The sequence below is a fragment of the Neolamprologus brichardi genome, chromosome 10 (genome assembly GCF_056152115.1).
Source record: "Neolamprologus brichardi isolate AB-2024 chromosome 10, ASM5615211v1, whole genome shotgun sequence".
NCBI lineage: Eukaryota > Metazoa > Chordata > Actinopteri > Cichliformes > Cichlidae > Neolamprologus > Neolamprologus brichardi.
This window is the reverse complement of record NC_142113.1, coordinates 11,655,884-11,676,289: the sequence shown is the minus strand read 5'-3', so window position 1 is coordinate 11,676,289 and position 20,406 is coordinate 11,655,884. Positions and strand designations below refer to the sequence as shown.

The 20,406-nt window shown below is 40.6% G+C and overlaps 1 protein-coding gene across 1 annotated transcript in view; it reads left to right on the top strand.

Moving 5' to 3' along the window:
• Window positions 1-20,314, top strand: part of lhfpl7 (LHFPL tetraspan subfamily member 7) — a 122,311-nt gene extending 101,997 nt beyond the window's left edge. Inside the window, exon 4 of the mRNA XM_035911428.2 lies at window positions 17,929-20,314. Coding sequence (XP_035767321.1) covers window positions 17,929-18,155 — 227 coding nt within the window. The 3' untranslated portion in view covers window positions 18,156-20,314. The remainder of the gene's footprint in view (window positions 1-17,928) is intronic.
• The last annotated feature ends 92 nt before the right edge of the window (window positions 20,315-20,406 follow it).

Sequence of the window (20,406 nt, the reverse complement as noted above, 5' to 3'; positions counted from 1 at the left end):
AATGGAATAAATGCTTGATTCACAGTGTGATTACTGCTTCTGTCTTTGTTTTAAATTCTTTATTTATTAGGCACTGAGGATTTTAAATAGTTATAAACATTACAAAGTATTTCTTCTCATTGTCTCTTTCCTTTTGTCCCCTTATACGCTAATATTTATTACAAACTACTTGACAGGAACAAGGGATGTAGAAGTTACAGTTAGCAATACAGCAGTGTTTGCCTAATACTTCTTCTTATTGAATATAGAGAACTTTTAGCAATGCTTCTGATTGGTCAGCACGATCCAGACACGAGCCAATCAATTTAGAGTTTTTCAAAAAGGTTAATTTAACTCAATGTAGATGCTTCTGCATCGGCATCGTTCTGAAACACTGGCGATCACAACATACTGCATATGGTAGATGTAAACTACAGAGCTTCAGATTAGATGAATACTACACAGGATCATTATTTATTTATTTTTTTATGAACACAGACTTTCCCTGCCTGTTTTTTTCTGAAATATTTTAAGTAACTGTACTGTCTTTTACACAAAGAACCAATTGTGGACTCTGAGCACTACTTCCAGTGTTGATTTTTCTTACCTATTCCTAACATTAAGTGGCTAAATCTGGTGATTAAAGCTCCCACAAAATCAAAGCTTTGCTCCCGCAACCCTGTAAGCCACCAGAAAACACTTTAGATATTACTAATCATTTGTTACCAAGAACTTGCACGATTTCCTTTGTGCAACTTTTTTTTTTTTAAATGAAAGAGGCAAGCAGGAATAGTAGACTAATGAAAAGACAGAGGAAGGAACTACAGAGCGAAAGGGAAAAGCCCATCTAATCTAAAGGCTTCATCTGTGGCAGGCTGCTGTGGTGCTCCATCTCTTGTAATGAACTTGATCCCAGAGATCTGCTGATCAAATGGTCTCCAGCCAGTGGCACTCCAATTTAAGAGACCAGCCAACAGTGGAGGACACAGCCATTACAACTGACTTTTTACTTTTAAGAAGTCAGCCCACAAAATACCATTTGCAGAGTATTAAGAAGAAAAATCCCTTTGTTCTCATTCCCATGGGCCTTTATGAATTTCAACACTTGAAAAAAAGACTCTTGATGCAACCCTGAAATGTGAGAAATTGTAACATGCACAGGGCTGAAAAGCATAGTCTGTTTACCCGGTTGGAAATCCACAACAAACAAAGACATTCTACTCCTAATAAGACGCATTGAAGCAAGGATAAGCTTAGTGGGGGGCTACTGAGACACGCAACACACACAAAGAAAGCTGTTAAGATCCCTGGGCAGTTGTAGAGACTTTCTGCTGGAATGTGGCTGAGAGGAGACGTCCAACCCTCTTTAAAATCCTGTCTGTTATATCTGCTGCACATGTCTGAAATCAAATACGTCTGTAGAAGTTAACAGTTATGGAAAAGCATCCTTTTCTTTGGTTTTAACTATTCAATAGTTTGTCAAATTTTCGGCTGTATTTTTTTATGAATCCTGTCTGATGTGGATCTCCTGTTGTGTCTCGCCTTAGCTGTTTGTTATTCCTGACCGACAAACATACACGAATACACAGACACATCTAAGCCTGCTCCAGGTCCTCCCACTTGGTACACTGTGGTGAAGGCTGAAGGTAATGGTTTCCATTTTTCCTTAATGCCAGTGTGTCAGGGAGGGATGGCAGGCCAGGGCTTCATTACAGCAGCACAGCAGGGCCCCTGTGTCTCCTGTAGGGATTCATTATGTTGCTGCCGCCCCATCAAACACACCCAGCTGTATCCTGCACTCTTCATAAAGGTTTCTATATATCGTCAGATAATGATCACCCAGGACGGTGCCATGGAGCAGGACATGGGCCTCCTCTGTGCTGCGAGGCTGACACTTCCTCTGAAGAAAGCATCCTGCCTCAGCCGTGTGCACAGGCGACATCGGCCTCGAAGCTGAGCCTAACTAACCTGAACTTTTTGTTTTAAATACAAAAAACAAGCACACATCAGTATATTTTAGAGCTTTGCAACCAGCTATGTTTCACTCAGTAAGTTTCTGCACACCAAGGCCAAACATAGATTGTGCAGACACAGCTTCCACAGCCGACATACCACCTGCTAAACAGACAGCACTGTGCTTTCACTGATCCTCAGAACAGAAAGTATTTTCATCACTGTAAAAGCCCCTTAGTATTGCATAAAATAGCCAGTAGTAGTTAAAAACGCATGTTAATCACATCAGGTCCATTTTTTCCCCTTTTTACTTCTTTTCTATTGAAATAAAGCAACAAAAGGAGAGAGGTGCATGCAGTAACAGAAACACACACACACAGATCATACACAGGAGCACCCATTTATTACTTCCACGTGCAGAATCCACAAGCAACACAAAGAGGCTATATTTCAAAACGCACACACTAACTGATTAATGGCAGCTCATAAATAGTTACTGGGCCCAGGTGCAGAGCTCTTGCTTTTCTTTTGTCTACAGCATCCTTGTGCACATCACATTCATACTGATCCACTTTCTCTTTTCGGCTCCTTAGTAAACCGCGCGCTGCCAAGGCAACACTTTTAAAAAACTGACTGTGGATGCAACATTAATTTACACAACAAAGGTGAATTCCTGTGGCGCTTTCTTTTTTTTTAAATTCACTTTTTCTCACTTGGGTTGCGGGGTCGTCTGTGCATAGAGTGAGCTCTCTAACCCCAGGACGTAGGAAAGTCATTTAAAATACATTCTGCTATTTGAAAAATGTGTGCAGCAGTCAATTGGAAAATAAGTACTCTGTTCGTACTCCACCTAATGAATTCATGCACTTTGCACTTTTCATTATACCTGTGGTGTTCTGTGGGGGGGTTGTGAGTTCTAAAATGTAGTCTGACAAAAATGGGCTGGATGCATGTTTATGTAAAAATATACTATACGTTTATTCAACGAGATCCAGTGAGTGAATAAAAGCTTTTGTTAAGAAGTGCAATAAAATTAAACGACTGTCCTTGATGCTGCTTAGTGGTGAGGTTTGAATAGATACACCGGTACAGTCATCCAATGACTGTTTGTAACTTTGCCAACAATAGATATACATCCTTTTTTTTTTTAAATATGTGGTTTTTAAATCTCTTTGTGGTGATTTTTGTTGATGTATGATGGTTTTGCATGTCTTTTGTTATTTTACCTTTCTATGCATGTATTTATCTCGTTGCTCTATGTGGTTGTTTTGCATCGCTCTGACACTTTCTGTGCCTTTGCTTTCTCTTTCTTTTTCTTTTCTTGGCATCACTTTACATCTAGTTTTGTTTTTTGTTTTTTAACTTTTGACCCTCTTCTGGTTGTTCTGCATCTCTCTGTTGTCATTTTCTGTCTTTGTAGTTTTGTTTCTTTGTAGTTGTTTTGTGTCCCTTTGTAGTCATTTTGTCTTCATCAGTTTGTTTTACTTCTCTTTGTTGTTGTTTTGTCTCTCTGTGAGCGTTTTTCTTCTCTCTGATGTTTTTTCTGTCTTTTTAGTTGTCTTCCTTTTTGTTTTTTTTGTCACTTTTAGGGCTGCCACGATTATTCGGCTAGTCGCGATTACGTCGACTATCAAAATCATCCACGACTAATTTAATAGTCGACACGTCGTTTGAAGCTTTGTAAGATCACAAAAGATGCAGGAATAAGTAGTAGGATTTAAGAGTGTAATAACGGACTGAAACAGAAGATGGCAGCACTGCATGAAGAAGGAGGACAGCTGCCGTTAAACCCCGAAGAAGAAGAAGCTCTGTCCCAAAATTCACAGCAGGGCCCAGCTCATTTTCTAACAATGGCGGCTGCTAGTCAGTTTTACTCTTATTATTCTTTCTGGGTCACAAAATAAACGTTTAACATATTTTCAGGCGAGAATGTAACTGTATAAACCTTAAATATCCGCTCAGTTTATCAAGACGCCACATATTTTCAAAAGCGCTCCGACGTTTTCGGAGACGTCTGTTACCCACCAGCTCGATAGCTAGCTGGGGGCAAGGCTCACTAGAGCCCGTGAGAACACCGGACTCCCGGCAAATCGTTTTCAAAAACTTTCGCTACTCAGGTTAAACATATATAAGTCACTTAGATAACTTAAAAGTGTTATTGTTTGGCTTTTTTTTTGTATTTTATTTGTTACTGAGTAAATCGGTTTGGCTGAGATTAAAGTTATAGTTTTTACACAGCTGAATAAACATCAAGCAGACAACTGATTATTAGAAGTGTGAGATGCTCGAGAATAAACTCCGGTGTCCTGTTATATTTTAGATAGCAAGGAGCAGACGGCTGAGTTTATTTATTTTAACTTCACCGAAACAATCTGCAGATTTCATTAAAATTTAATAAACTATCATCTTGTCTTTATTTTTAGTTAGCACATACCTTAAACACTTAAAGCTGTAAGCTAATGATAGTTATATAAGAGCAGATGCTGCTGGTGCAATAAGCTGTACGTTTTACATCCAATGGATGCATGATCTGATTAGTCGACTAATCGCAAAAAAAATCGTTGAACCCCTCAACCCCTCGCTGAACCTGTTCTGTCAGAGGTTTCTTCCTGTTAAAAGAGAGTTTTTCCTCCCCACTGTTGCCAAATGCTTACTCATAGGGGGTTGGGAGATTGTTGGGGTTTCCTCTGTATGGTTGTAGGGTCTTTATCTTACAGTATAAACTGCTTTGAGGCCACTGTTGTTGTGATTTGGTGAGATATAAAATTCTATTGAATTTTCTGTCTGCATCTGCTTGCTTTACCTCTCTTTCTAGTTGTTTTGTCTATTTGTGAGTCTTTCGCATATCTGATAGTTTTCTGTGTCTTTTGTCTTTCTTTTTGTTGTTTTGCATCTCTTTACATTTAGCTGTTTTGGTTGTTTTGCTTCTCTCTGTTTTCATGTTGTGTCTCTTTTTAACTAATTTGTTTCCATGTGTTTGTTTTGTCTCTCTATGTGATTGTTTTGCATCTCTCTGCTGACATTTTCTATGTCTTTGTAGTTCTTCTCTGTGCATCTAGCTGTTTAGTTTCTTTGTTATTTTGTCTCTGTGGTTGTTTTGTGTGTCTCATCTGTTTTGTTCTTTTGCGGTCATGTAAAGTTGACCCGGTTTCACAGTTAGTAACCGAAAACTTTATTTTTACAAATGGCATTCAAGTCATTGTGGTGTGTTGTGTTCAACCTTTTATTTTATTACCGTGGCCCACAGACGTGAACTGTGGCTTGACAGCTGAGCTGGCTATGCAGTGTACCTACTAATGTCACAGGGTCATTCTAGCATTCACCGCTGACATTCACTGTTGAACCTGAGGCAGTTACTGAGCCCAGGAGACGTCTCGCTTAGGGCTTAGAGACTGTCAACACAATCACTGGGTTAATGTCAGACACACAGGCATATACATACGCACACATACAGACATCACCTTTAACAGCCTAGCGCAGGGACATAGCTTCAGGTTTCGTTAGATAGTCCATTGTTTCTTATATGACGTATTCCTCCTGTTAAACACAACCTTTCATAGTTGATTAATGTCTTCAATCCAATCACCACTTTATCTCTTGCATTATTATTATTTATTTTCCCCACCACACTCTTGAGGTACTTTGTCTCCTGTGCATACCCAATCTGCAAGGTGGCATGGATGGATTGAGCGACAGATTACGTTTGGTTAGCTCATCCGCTGACATGGCCCCATGTGCGCCGTGGGTTGCCACATAACTGATAAGCAAGTCAAGGACAAGCAATTTGTCTGACGTATAAATTCATTTGCCACATAAAAAAATAGATGGCAATATGGAAATGGAAGTAATTAAGATGATAGATTGGGTGCAGTGTGTGAGATTCGTGTGTCATCGCTACAGTGCTCCCAGGATGGAGATTTGCAGTCATAAGCATGAGTTCAAATGGTTCGGCATGCACTGGGAGCTCAGGGACACATGCTGGAAATGGTCTTTGTTTGCAGGCTGTGGAAGAAATTGCTGCCCGGCTGTCAGGTTTTTTTTTGTTTGTATGTTTGTTTGTTTTGTTTTTTTTTAGCATTTGATTCTTTCTTTCTTGGCTTTAATTTACTTTATCCTCGTTTTGCAAAAACTTATCAGCAATGGTGCTTTTTCCCTCCAGTTATTCAGGCACTAATATGTTTTTAGCAGATATTTGATTCATCTTTACTACTAAGACGAATCAAGCCTCTCAAAAAAATTGTTCTTTGTTTTCAGAAGCATGTCTATTTGCTTTCTCAAAGAACAGATAATTATAGGGCTGTCCTGAATACCATTTACCAGGCTCAGGGGGTTTGGTGGTAATCAACAGCAAATTTTCTAACCACCAGATTGGCTGACAAATGCTTTATTTTGAATGTTCGCTCAGAGAGAAAGATGTAAGACATATATCCTCCTTTTTGTCTCACTGGTTCAGAGGAAGAAATAAAAACCACAACAATGTTTTTTGACAAGTTTGTACACAAACAAGGAAATTGTGTGAGACGTCCTTTTGAGAGTTCAGTTGTAAAGCAGCACTGTCCAGATTTTTTCTTTTGTTTTGCTATTCTTCTTTTAATAAAAATACAAATGGCTAAGTGGCTATGAAATTTATCACTGATACTTGTGACAAAGTTGGCAACAGTGAGGTGATTACTGCTGTGAGTGAGAGGAATGTGAGACACCCACACTGAATTATATTTTCACATTCAAAACAACAACAACAAATTTCTACAGCAATCCCAAAATTGAAAACAAAATACAACAAAAAAGAAAAAATACCTGAAAAGATGCAATATTTGACACTACCCCCATAAATGCACGTGTGTACAACTAACCCTCCTGATCTAAAAGCTCAGACTTCAGATCACTCTCACTTGGTTTCAGACAGCTTTGTCCTACTATTGGCCTGTAGGATGTCAGCAAGACAGGGCCTCGTGTGCTTATCTCAGGCACACACCTGCTGTTTAGACCTTCTGTTTGTGATGGGCAACCAATCACAAACAGAGGAGGGGTTTTAAAATAGCTTTCAGAAGATTAACTGAAGGGCTGCACCAAGGCCCAGTATAAGATAAAAAATGTTAATACAGATTATGAATAACAGTTCATGGGGTTAGGTTAAGTTGTGATTCTGAATTGACCATAGGTGTGAATGTGAGTCTGAATGGTTGCCTGTCTTTCTATGTTAGCTCTGACAGACTGGCGGCCTGTTCAGGGTGTACTCCGACTCTTGCCCTATGACAGCTGCGATAGGTTTCAGCCCCTTTGCAACCCTGAATTAGATAAGTGAAGAAAGTGGATGGATGGATGGATGGATGGATGGATGGAAATACACCTTTAAGCCAGAGTGAGCAGATGGACTGGCAACCCGTGACCCTAAGTTAGGTAACCTCTTAAGAAAATGGATGGATAGAATATAGTATCAGTACAAAGCAGTGATGCCTTATATTTAATGCGATGCACAGTATCCCACAGATATTGAAAGCGTCACCTAATCATCTAACATTATCTCCAAGTTGCATAATGCTTGAACATGTCAGAATCTTTAAGTCTCTATGAGTTCCAACAAAATATTTACATGCCCAGATACATTGCGGTTAGAGGGCTTGAACCACCTCTGCAGTCTCGAGCTCGCAGCAGAGACTGAATGACTCAGTGATAAAGAGCCCCATTACTGGGCTGGGATTGACCAGTACACAGGCAGGCCTGCTCACTCTAAAGATAGCAGAAGCTATTTTATTGCCCAGCTAATCTCTCCCAACTCCCTGTATTTTATTTCCTCGTCTGCTTTCTCTCCCCTTGCGCTCCCACTGTTTTTTTCTTTTTGTGCAGCTCTCAAGGTCAACAGGTTTTTGCCTCCAGTGACAATTGTAGACGATTTCCAGTGAAAATGGTTTAGTTCGCTCTTTAAAAACTCTCTTTCACACGTACTCTGACAGGTATATCTCCTCAAGACATTCAAAGAGAGATTTGTCTCACCTCTGTGTGGCAACTAAAAATCAAGCTGTACCAAGCGAACCGATTCCCTTCCCCTACTTGTGTTTTAAACGTTTTTGTGAAAAGTGGCAGCTTTTGGTTTTGCATTTGCTTTCTTCTTGCTTCACTTTGTTCTGGGTGTTGCCTCTGAGTAAATCACAGGTCTAGCTGAAAATGTCCTTTCCATCACTGCATCCCTTTATTCCTTCCCCTTCTTTGTGAACTATAATTCTTTTCTGCTTAAACAAAATAAAGTCTTAAACAAAATGGCAACCACTCATCTCTTCTTCTGTCACTGCCCTCTTTTCCTCTCTCTCTCAACCTGTTTCAGAAACATTTATTAGGGAGTTGCGTTTTTTTTTTTTACTCGCCGCTCTGATCACCTTAAGCCAAACATTTCAAGATATGTAGGTAGTTGGAGGAACATCATTAGCATAATTTCCCAGAGGCTCACTGAGCTTAATTATCAACGTGGCTGTGTGCAGACTAGAGCACAGCTCATCACATTAGGATGGAGTCCCTGCTGTTTATGCCCACGCTTCGCCAGGTCCCAGCTGACTACCTGGAGATTCATTGCTGGCACAGTTCGACTTCCAACAACTCCCAAACTTTCATCTTCCTCGCTACGATTCGTCACCTTGAGCTCACCGAGGGGGCAAAATAATGGAGAAGACTTCATGCACGTTTAGATAGTGTACGTAACGCTGTGGTGGAGCATCTGTGTTACTTTGTATACGCTTCCATATATCAACTCAAAGTGCAATGAGACAAAAGAAGTGGACCCAAGTGCAGATAAAATGGAAATGGATTGGCAGAGAGGTTAAGTGGGAAAAGGGTACTTTAATTACTCACAGAAAGAAAATAAAGACAATTTCTCAAAGAGTATTTGTACAGTCTCTCACTATTGTTGTACAATACTAAATTATTCATATAGTTTAGGCAATCATCTTCCAGGAATGAGTCCATTTAGAAGTCCCCATATTGATACTATGGTTATTATTCTGAATATTGAGGTAATAAAGTGTATAAATCTCTCACGGATAAATTAATAAACTGTGGAAATGCACAGGAAGAATCTGCATTACTGCAAACAGACCAATCAGTTGCAGCCTGCATCAACAACACATGTAGTTACAGTTCTAGGAAGGCGCATGTCGTAGGCCTTCAGAGGGTTTTGTGGCTATGTTGTAGATTTCCCAGGTGAGAAAAAGAATCTTGTGCTGATTGGTAGCAGATTATGTTGCGAGTTTTGGTTTAAAATTGTTTGGAAGAGCCACATTTTCACGGATTCTTTTATTAACAGCAGAGTTTAAGTGTGATAAAGATCCTGTGCTGGGGGAATATGTTTTATATGTGCAGGCTGCTAAGCTGTACCTGACTAGAACTGCATTGTCAGGGGAATGCATGTGTATTACAGTTTTTCTCCATTGGTTTGGCTCATTTCTTGAAACAGAAATTACATTCTCAAAATAACATGGACAAACCTCCAAACCTCTTGGCAAATGTTCACAACAGAATGGCATTTCTCATTCATTTTATCAAATGGCAAATGCCTTAGTACATGTCTCAATTGTCTCAGTGCATCTTTGCAAATGATTAAGTACAAGTAGCCTACAGTTATACAGTTAGCCCACATTTAGCACATTTTCCAAATGAATAGATCTTGTAGATCTAAACTGATTAGTTGATTCTCAGTCTAATGATCATTCTCTCCAAAACATGTCAGCATGATTTCATTGTATAAGTACTCACATGCACAACCGTCTGTTCAATTGTCAAAATTGGTCAAGAACATAATACCATAAATACCAAATATGAATTTCTTTGAATATTTGATAAACTGATGACAGTCATTGACAGTCAGGTGAAACTAGGTGTCACACACAGGTGTGTTCCATGATTGTGTGCTGCCAAACACAGGTATATAGAGCTTGACCAGAGCCAGTCCGATCTCTGAACATGGATAGACAAGGCCAAGCAAACGGACAAGGGGAAGTTCTTCCTCAAGGAAGAGGAGGAAGAAGAAGAAGAAGAGGAGGACTGAGAATGCGTGGTGGAGAAATAGGGGGAAGAGGAGGCCGAGGAGCACGAAGACACTGTGCTGTCCCGAATGAAATTCGGGCCACAATTATAGACCATGTCATAAACCATGGCCTCACAATGTCAGAGGCAGATCGTCGAGTGCAGCCTAATGTGCCTCACTCTACAGTCTCCTCCATTATCCAAACCTTTCGCAGGAAAAACAGGTATATACTCTATGTAATCTACAAAGGAATTATATGTTGTATAGGACAGGGCACTGTGTGTGAGGCAAAAAATGTATAACTTACTGTAGAGATTTTGTGTGCATCTGCCTACAGTGGTAGGTCTATACTAGCAGGTGGAGAGGACTATACTTGATACTAAATATGACAAGAAATATATTGAACAAATTACTGTAAACTATGGAATTACATAATTCATACAGTTTAGAGAAGTATTCCAGTCACTGTGCAGCGGGAGAATGAGTACAGCGACCACTGAATAGGTCCTTGTTTTTTGATTTTGTGTTCATACAATTTACTACTGTAATGTACATTTTCTTTTTACATATGTATGAAACTTTCTTTGCGTGTGAATAAAAAATAGTTATCATTTCCTTGGTAGTGTGAGTGCAATCTGTGATGTCAAACCTTGGAGGCTACTCTTTTCTGTTGTATATTGTTGGTCCTCTGCCATAGTGACAAAACATCTAAACATTTTGTATGGCAGTACTCACACAATGCCAAAGGGACGATGCATTTTGGTGGCACTGACTATTCAGGTTAGAAAGAAATGTAGTTTTGACACATGAGTGAACTGTTTTAGGGGAGATATGAGCTTTTGCAGGTGGACCATGTTGTTGTGATCAACCATCCAGGTTTATTTTGAGAGAAGCACCAAGAATGATGAGAATGTCCGATCTATGTCGAGAAATGAGCCAAAGCTATTGAGAAGGATCTTTGCCATTTTGGAGACACTGACTGTTTAAATGAGAAAGGGATTTAGATTGAAGCCTGAGTGAACAGTTTTGGAAGAGATATGAGCTTTTGCAGGTGAGCTATAGTGTTGTGGTAAACTGTAAGAGTGTTTTGCCAAATGATCTTAGAGTTTTGAGAATGTAATTTCTGTTTCAAGAAATGAGCCAAACCAATGGAGAAAAACTGTAATCTAGTGATTTAGGAAATGTATCGAATGTTGTTATACTTGATTCTAATCTGCTGCTAAATCTCTTTTACACTGCTCGAATTGCAGTTACTAGAAAACAGAGCACATGTAAAGAATACCCATTTAATAAATCTAATTAATTTCACTTTGAGCTGCTGACAAATTAAACCATTTTCCACGTCTCCTTTATTGATGAAATAGGAGATGCGGGCTATGGCTGTGGGACAGTTACATGTTACAGTGTATCCAGTGTAAAGTTTCAGATCTGTAACGTGCAGCGCCACCTTAGAAAGAAGCGGCAGCACTGAGAGCACACTCAGCGATAAAACAGTTTACTTGAAATCTTAATTTTACCGCTCTGTGCCATTTTCTGCTGCATTGATCTCTTGTTGTTTTTTCTACAATGTTGCATTTCAAATTTGTTTTTTGATGATTTATACATTTTTATCATCATCATCAGCCAATAACATCTCTGAATGGAGCCAGCGTCACTTATAGGGATCAATGCATGCAAAAGAGGAGCAAAGCACCCATTTTTATGTGAGCGCGCACACGACCTGAAGCAGAAATCGCAGCTTAACAGAGAAAGTTGTTAACTGTCGCTGTAAGACCAGCTAATGCCAGCTAATGCCAGCTAATGCAATGAAAGCCTCACTGTGGTGAACTTGTTTGGTAGTACAGCTCTAACAAGTAAGGATTACAATAAACACAGATCAACAGGAAGGCCATGACACACCACACTCTGCTCTCTGTGGTTTCTCTTTAATGCACAGTCACATCCATGTGTTCGACAGCCCTCTACTTCCTTTTGGGAGAGGGAAAGTGTGTCCTCTGTGTGTGAGAGAGAATAGAAATTATCTATCCCCATCTCTATTCTCTGTAAATAGGGGGGGAAATGGAAATACTCCTTGTGTGCAGCTAGTGAAAAGGCAATTTCCTAGAGATGCGCAACACTTCTGCACTGCCCTTTGTTAAGCTTTTATTGTGGGCCACACATTTCCAGCCAATACAAACTGTGCCTACATTATCCCGCTTATACGAATATTTTTGTACATGCTAACAACTATACATAATAGTATATACTCTGCGTAAGGATGTGTATGTGGGTCACAGTGTTTACTGGTCTGGGCTGTTGCTTGTATATCAGTATTTCATTTACATCAGTATGCCTGATCACATCTGGGCTGCTGTTTCTACATGGGACCAGACAGAGATCAGCTCATTCTTTCTAATGATGGAAAACTATGTAAGAAGAAAAGAGGGAGAAATACGATGACCACCACAGCAGGGGAAGTTACTATAGCAACAGTTCTAATCTTTTTCTGCCATTAGACAACCAAATGAGACGTGTGTCAGCAAATCAAGATTCTTTTTTAATCCACATTCCTAATTTTCCCGCAACTTTACTTGGAAAAAAAAATCAGAATATGACAAAAATGAAAAATGTCTCCTTTTCTCCTCTTTTTTTGCAAGTTAATGTGACATCAAACAGGCCTGTGGGCATGCGAGGCCACACTCTTAATGTGTGACTTCTTTCATGTGTCTTTTGAAGTGAACAGTAGCGCCAGATAACGTCCCGGTTTGGACAGCAGCTAGATAAGAAGTTTCTTTAGGGAAGCGGGAGAGGAAGAGGAAGCAGCGGGTGCTGGTGACACCCAAAGGTGCCTGCGTGACTCTGTGCTGCCTCTGTTAATGCTTTTGTATTTACACGTCTGACTGCCCTCGTCCCGCTGGAGCGGGTGGTCTCCACCTGACTGCCTGTCCCGCTTGTAGGTCAGAGAAGATAAGGAGGACATTAGTCTATTCTAATGTATTCCATTTCCTCTTTACTGGCTGAGAGGCTTGAATCCACATTGCATAGCCTGGCCTAGCCTTCTTTTTTAACTGCCAGTGTCTTGTTCTTCCTCATTTCTTATTAGAAAACAATTTAAAGCGCCTGTCTTCTGGAGAAGTGCACGCTAAGACAGCATGTTAATGAACTAAGCTGATGACAGCACATATCCCCTTTGATCTTAAGGTAATTGCAACAATTCCGTGTATATAGACAGTGAATCACAGCTTCAGTACAATGCTACTGCTGACCAGGTTTTACTGCACTCCTACTGTAGACAGACGTCTCTCCGCCTGGGCCCGGGTGAGAACAATCACTGCACTTAATATATTCTATTTTATGTCGTTTTTTGCCAGAGGGAACATGCACGTGACACCACAGCAAAGCTTGAGCGCTCCATCCACAGTAGAGCCACCCATTTCCTGTTGTGTTTAATTCAGCCCTTCCCATTGCTAATAAAGTTATGAAAGTACGCAAACAGTGGCAATGCAGTTTGATCCAAAGCACAGACCTTTGTATTGTAATGAAAAGGACTTTGAAGTCACAGAGCTGGATTTTTATTAGCTGTATCTTGGGAAGAATAAAATTGAATAATGCTACATTAGATGCAGTGTGTATGAATGTCTGGGACTACGGCATATTGGATTTTTCTGACATTTTCTGACAATAGTAGATTTCGTATTTCATCTGCTGAACTCGGGCATCCACGCGTAAATATGGCATATGAACTAAGCCAGTGATTTCTGTGTTAGGGGTCTGTGATGAAACTGATTCAGTGTCACGCTTGGGTGCCAGGTTATCACACACCTTCCTGCCCCACAATCCCATTCAATCTCTTTCTCTCATTCGCACCGCTGTGAACCTGTTTCACCGTCCCTGGGAGCAGCTTTCCATTTCTCGCTACACCACTGAGAAAGAGATTCAAGGTTAATTTAGTTCATTTAGTTGGTAGAAGCTATACTGAATCTTTGTACGGCAGTACAATACGTTCTGATCTTTTTTATTTAATTTTGTTTCCCTCATCTGCTACCTTTGCTGTAGACACACACACACAAACCTTCATAGGAAAAAAAAGAAGAACGCACATAAAGGTATTTGCTGTTTATTAGTCTACACAAAGGCCTCCGCAGCCTTATAGCTACCTGTGAAACCAGGCCAGATTTCAGGAACAATGAAGTGTCGTGCTCTGCGATGCTTCTGGCTGCTTTGGCTTCTCCTAATCGTTATTTTACTCCCTCTATCTGAATTCTGCACCCACTTCAAAGCTAATGAAGTGAAGAGTCAGGCAAGTTGGCAGTCATGAGAAACAGAACGCACTGAGTTTTCCAAGGACACTTTTTCCTTTCGTTCTTCTTTTTAAAAAAAATAAATAAATAAATACAAATATGAGTGCAAGTATTCTAAAGTGCAGCATTAGGAATGGAACAATAATAAGCACTGGTTTGTTGCAAAGTACCTGCTTCTAACCAAATATCAGATTTGAGTGTTTGGGTTTTTTTTCGTTACTTTGAAATAAGACAAAGGTCTAATTGGTTAAAGTGAATGCAGCGAGTGGGAGTTTTGCCATCTCACCCTTTAAAGTTTGTCGTGGTCTTCTTTTGAGTCTCTCTGGAACGTTTGCAATGAAACTGGGACACATTAGTGACTTGAAGGCTTTCCACAATTCACTGTCTCATCATCTCTGAGTTATTATGATAGCCTCGCATACTCAGCAGCACTCATCTGATTGGGACTGACACACTCTCTCCACGCCTCTTCACTCTTATTCCTCTCCCTGGGAAAGAAGGCCTGGCTAAGCCGGTCTTTCCATGCCATCTTCTGCTCCGACAAATGCTGACTATGGGTTGATTGTAAACAGTCTGCTACTTGGGGGTACAAGGAGGTGAATGAAGTTGGCCTTTTACAGCTCAAGGGCAACATTGCACAGCTCATTAAAATCCCTGTATCTGAACTAAAATAACAAGAGAGTTTTCAGTTTTCTGCTTTTACACGATTGCTTTTTGTTACTTCATTATACCAGCAGCTCAGATGTGTTCAGTTTGCCACGTTAAGGAGGCTTCCTAGTTGTGCGTGCAATGAAAATGTTCAGCCTCTTTGCAAGCCATCATGGTGTCATGTCAGCTTCTTATATCACACTGTCCATTCCTCATAGGATTAGACCACTGAGGCGTGTAAGACCCCTTTGAAATTAAGCTCTTCCACGCTGCAGTGGAATCTAAAAGATTGTGTAATTTTTCTTACACAGGCATGATTAGTCCACATTATCCACCCTGTATAGAGTTCAGTCTGTGCAGTTGGGTTAGAAATGGATTAAAACAAAGAATTAAACAGTGATGCTGCTTTCAATGCATCCCATTCTTCTTCACTGACAAACCCTGCTGCCTTTAATACCCACAATGCAACTGGTGGGATGGGAGATTTTGGTGTGCGTTGGCAGCAAATTTAGCTCTAAGCCTCTAAGCTCTAAGAAGCTCACTTATGTCCAAGGTACGAGTTGAGGAGGCTTTGTATCCTCTCAGTTTCCAGCCTTTTCCAGCTGTTGTTTTTACATATGGAGTCGTAAAGCTGTACACACACTTTGATGTGTAAAATTGCCGGAAGCCCTTCTTAAGATGTTCTCTTTGCTTTAGATTTAAAGGACAAATTGATTCATTTTTAGTTATTCTCTGAATTAAGTTGCTTTTTTCTTTCGGCAGATTTTTTTCCTCATCCCTCATTAAAAACTCACAGAGATAGAGTCAGCCCAGGCTGCAGCTTATCTGATCCAGACACTTAGACGCATTCTGTCCTGGTCTGATTGATAAAATCCAGCCCTTCATTCTGCTCACCTGATACTTACTCAACGCTGCTTCCTGGATTTCATTCCTTTGAAATGCAGGCAGTGCTGTTGTTCGCATACCCACCCTGGCTTTGTGTCCAGGTTTGCTCTGAATGCCATCATCTGTAGAGAAGCAGCCTTGGGTTGCAAACACACACGTGTGTGTCTTTGTGTTTCTTCCACAAAAGCTGAGAATACTTTGATAAAGAAGGTCATTAAAGTGTCGTTAGCTTTGAGGTGTCGAGCCCCCACAGATAACACATGGGGAGCAGGGACGGCTGAGCTCCGAGAGAGAGGGACAGCGGGACGCTTGACAAACCACACTCAGGAGATGGCTCGCCTTGACCCGTTCATGCTCCCTTCTTTGTGTTTCCTTCTCATCGTTCTGATGTTTTTTTGTTGTTTTTTTCCCCTCCACAACAGTCATTCCCACAGTCCCCAGTGTGCAACTAGAGCATCACTGCAAGCTTCCTCCCTCCTCATCCTTGTTGACGGCAACTGTTTGCTGCCCACACAAAGCATCGATTTGATACTCATACAGCTCCTGCATTGTAGCTCTCATATGAGCATTGTTTCCCGCTGACCATGAAACTGCTGCCCTTGAAAGCAGAAAAACTGACATCTCCTAAAATCAATTTGGCATAATAAAAGAAATGTTTGCTGTAGTTTTCTAGAAAGCTACCCACTTTGAGAAATCCAAGCTTTTCCTGTAACCCAGTGCTCCAAACCTGAAACAACTATGACACCTGGAATTGTAATGGAAATGCAGTGGGCACTCAGAATGACTAAGAGCAGCAGTGATAGCCCGTAGCACAGTCAATAACTGCTTGGCAGCACGAGCTAGGGGACTTGACTCAATTTGTAAAAGTGAACCACTCTCTGGCTGCATTGCTGCTGAGGATAGTGTAGTGAAAGCTGACCATCACAAAAGTGCAGAAGGGGACAGTTTTGTTTAGCGCCACAGCTTTACAGCGAGGACTGCAAACTGATCTAAGGACACATGAATCATTTCTCACTGGAAGGTTTGGTCGATTACAGGTCATCTGTGCTTTTGTTGTTCAATACATTAAAAGCTCTGTTCTGCCACTGTTGGACTTTTAAAGCTGTCCAAGCTCATGATTCAGTTTTATATATGCAGCATATGGCAACAAATCAAAAATCTTACTGCAAATGGAGGCACTTCAGCACTGATGAAGTAGCTAAATTGCACACTTGAATCACAGAGAGACTGTTTCTGTAAAATCTCTACTGCCACCAAGTGGTTCCCATTTGGCATACAAGTGCACAAACAATACAATGCCATGTGCAGCCATCGGGATGTCAGAAACAAACAGCTATTCTCTCCATCCATCCATTTTAACCAGTTCAGGGTTGAACAGAGCCATAGAGTGAAAGGTGTTGTACACCCTGGACAGGTTGGCAGTCTGTTGCAGGGCTACATCTTTTTCTTAGTGAGATTTTATATATAAAATATTTCCTACATTTTTATACTTTTGAGTCAGTAGTTTTGCATGACTAACAGTTCAAAATCATCCTCGATGTTAAAATAATCAAAATAATCTGACTGAGAGGGACTGTAGTTAGTCTGAGTTGGACCGCAGTTGAAGACCGGTTGCCTCCTAACAGGTGAAATAAACAGTCGCTTGCAATCAAAAGTGATCATCACCCAGAGGTTGAGGGTGTTGTGGCATCTGGACACTTAAAAAACTCAAGGATGATTCTGGTGTGTCTGAGCCAAAAGTGGGCCATGCAGTAAAACGTTTGTTACAGCAGAAAACGCTGCTCTGAACTGAAGGTTTGAACAGCAGGTGGGTGGGGCTTCTGCGTGCACCTGAACCGACCATGTTGGTGACATCATACTTGCCGACTCCACACAAAGCCAAGAGTGGGAAAACCATCTGAAACAAAGAGTTTCGAGCAGTCTGGAGCCTGAGCTTTCAGCTAACAGAGATTAAATGTACATATGCTGACCTTATTATTTGAATCTGCATTTACCAACAGTGTGTGCATGACAGAAAATAAGGAAAAGCACAGCAGGTCCCCTTTAAAATAGAAAACATTCATAGATCGGCATGCTTTTCATATGCATTTGTGTTAAATCTTTGCTCCACAAGTCTTCATAAGACAGTGTACACCGTCTCACGCGTTTTGTCCTGTATCTTCTTTGCAGTGTTCATCATGGCGACCGGACTGCTGGTGTACCCTTTCGGCCTGAACTCCACACTGGTCCGGTCCTTCTGCGGAGACTCTGACATCTACTACGCTGGCGAGTGCCAGATCGGCTGGGGCTACATGCTGGCTATTGTGGGAGTCATGCTCACCGTCTTCTTGCCCTTTTTTGCTAAATATGCACCGAAGGAGCAGCTGTCCCCTACCCCGCTGCCCACGCTCTTATAGTTATGTCTTGTTTTTCTTCTCCTCTTCCTGACGATCCTCTCTAATCTGGGCTTAATGTCACACGAAGACACCTGCATCGTGTTTTTTTGTTGTTATTTTTTTGTTTTAAAGACGATGCTGCTTGGGAAGCCCCCTCTGAGCAAGAACTAAAGCTGACGGCAGAAACAAGAAAACAAACCGTCTTCCTGCATCTCTTCGTTATTAATCCAGTCAATTTAAACGGGACGTTTTCTGCTGTAACAATACTCTGTGGTTGCGATTAGTGTTTTCCAGTTCGACACATCTGTTTTCTTCCTGGCAGGTTTGGAAATGAAGCAGTCAGAAGATGCAAAGACTGATGAAACTGAGAAAATGACTGCAAACATAACAAATATGAAAAATATTAGGATTTCCTTTCCTTTCTTTTTTTTATGGTAAGAAACAAGTCAGCGTACAGTATGTAACATTCCAACGCAGACTGGAAGCATGAAAATAAGGGGCGGTATAACTCAAGCAATCGAGTAATATTTCACTAAGAGGTTTTCAGAAACATTAAACTTTGAAAACGGAGCCAACGTGATCAATCAAGTGAAAAAAATCCACACGTCAGGACCTGCGTGTCTGGGTGTTTAGACTGTAAATACGTTGTGGATTTAACCAAGCTGATGTTTGAGCTTTCAGAACAAGACTTTAATGAGAGAACGCTGGCGCTTTGAAGGATTTTTTTTTTCTCCTCAGACTTTTTCTGCCTCCCGGTTTTTATGACCAGGCTAGCGAACCAGTGGGTGACGAGGAGACGTCACAGCTTTCGAAGACATCGCTTTTTAGTAGCTGCTGCAAAGAACGGGACAAAACACACAGCACCAGACCTGCTGTGAGGACGAATGGAAAACTGTCTCTTCAAAGAGGCGACTCGTGATGACTAACGAGTAGCTGTTTCAGAATGGTGTTGTGATAAAAAAAAAAAGATAAGATACTGCATCCCTTTTTGTCAATGTTTTTCCCCTCAGATCTATTTCGTGTAATGTAATTTGTTCCGTCTTATAACACACAAAAACAAAAACATTTTAATTCAGGAACAAAATGATTGCAAAAGGCAAGGCCGTGCAGGAATTGTCTCTAAAGATGCATGATAAGATGGGCTTCGTCAACGGTGGGACTGATCTAGATTTTAAACATGATCTGACCAACTTGTGCCTTTTAACATAACCAAGACAAGTGTTTAATACGATTATCAGGTAATCATCTTTTTTCTGCTGAAAAATGTTGGATCCTGTTGTCTGATGTTATTTCTTATTCTAATTTTTCCCCCCCTCACAGCGTTACTCCTGTACTTGATGCAGTATGATCTCATTAACTTGAGAAAATGTTCTGGTGGGAAAAAAAGATGTCACTGAATCCTTAGAGATAATAAGAGAGAGAAGAGGGAGGGAAAAAAAAGGAAAAGCAGTGTACTTATGCCCTGAGACGTTTTTGCCAATTATCTGGAAGCGATAAATCACTTGAATTGCTGTATTAAGAGGTTGTGACATGGAGCTAACAGATTAATTCCTGGCATCCTTGTATTATGTGATTTAAAATAAATTTTGAGTGGTGGAGGAGGGAGCTGTACAAACTGAACTTTGGTTATCTCTGCAGAGCTCATGTGAAAACGTGGCTTAAAATAATTCCCTCCCTTAAATAAGCTAATGTGTTGGTGTGTTTTTATCAATCCATTCCTCCTTTTAAGCGTTGGCACCATTTCTGTCATGTTGCAAGGACAACATTTCTCCGCATCTTGTCCCCGTACACTGCCAGTTTCATCAAGCTAGACTCCCTTTTCTAGTGGGTGTTTGTGCGTATTCGTGTTTAATATTGGGTTGGAGTTTGATAATAGATTCAACTTTTGAAATAATTCCCAAATTTGGGTTCCCGTAAAGACATGTCCTGACATGAAGAAAATTACTGTGATTTTGTTGCCATATTCAAAAGATCAGGAGCCATCTGTTGGTATTGTATTGGACCTTATACTGTGCTCGACTGTGTGGGAATGACTGGCGTGACTGCACTGGACTTATTCCCCTCTTTGTTGAACCGTTGTGTGTAAAGTCTCGGCACTGGTGAAACTGTTTTTGCTAGAGTAGAATTTCTTGTTTTTTTCCATTGTGATGTTTGACTGTAAATAAACTAACTGTACTTGATATCACATGTTATTCCTAACTGCCCCGTTTTTCAAAGATATATTTTGAGATATTACCTCATCATGTCTGCTTTTACCTGAATTAACCTCTAA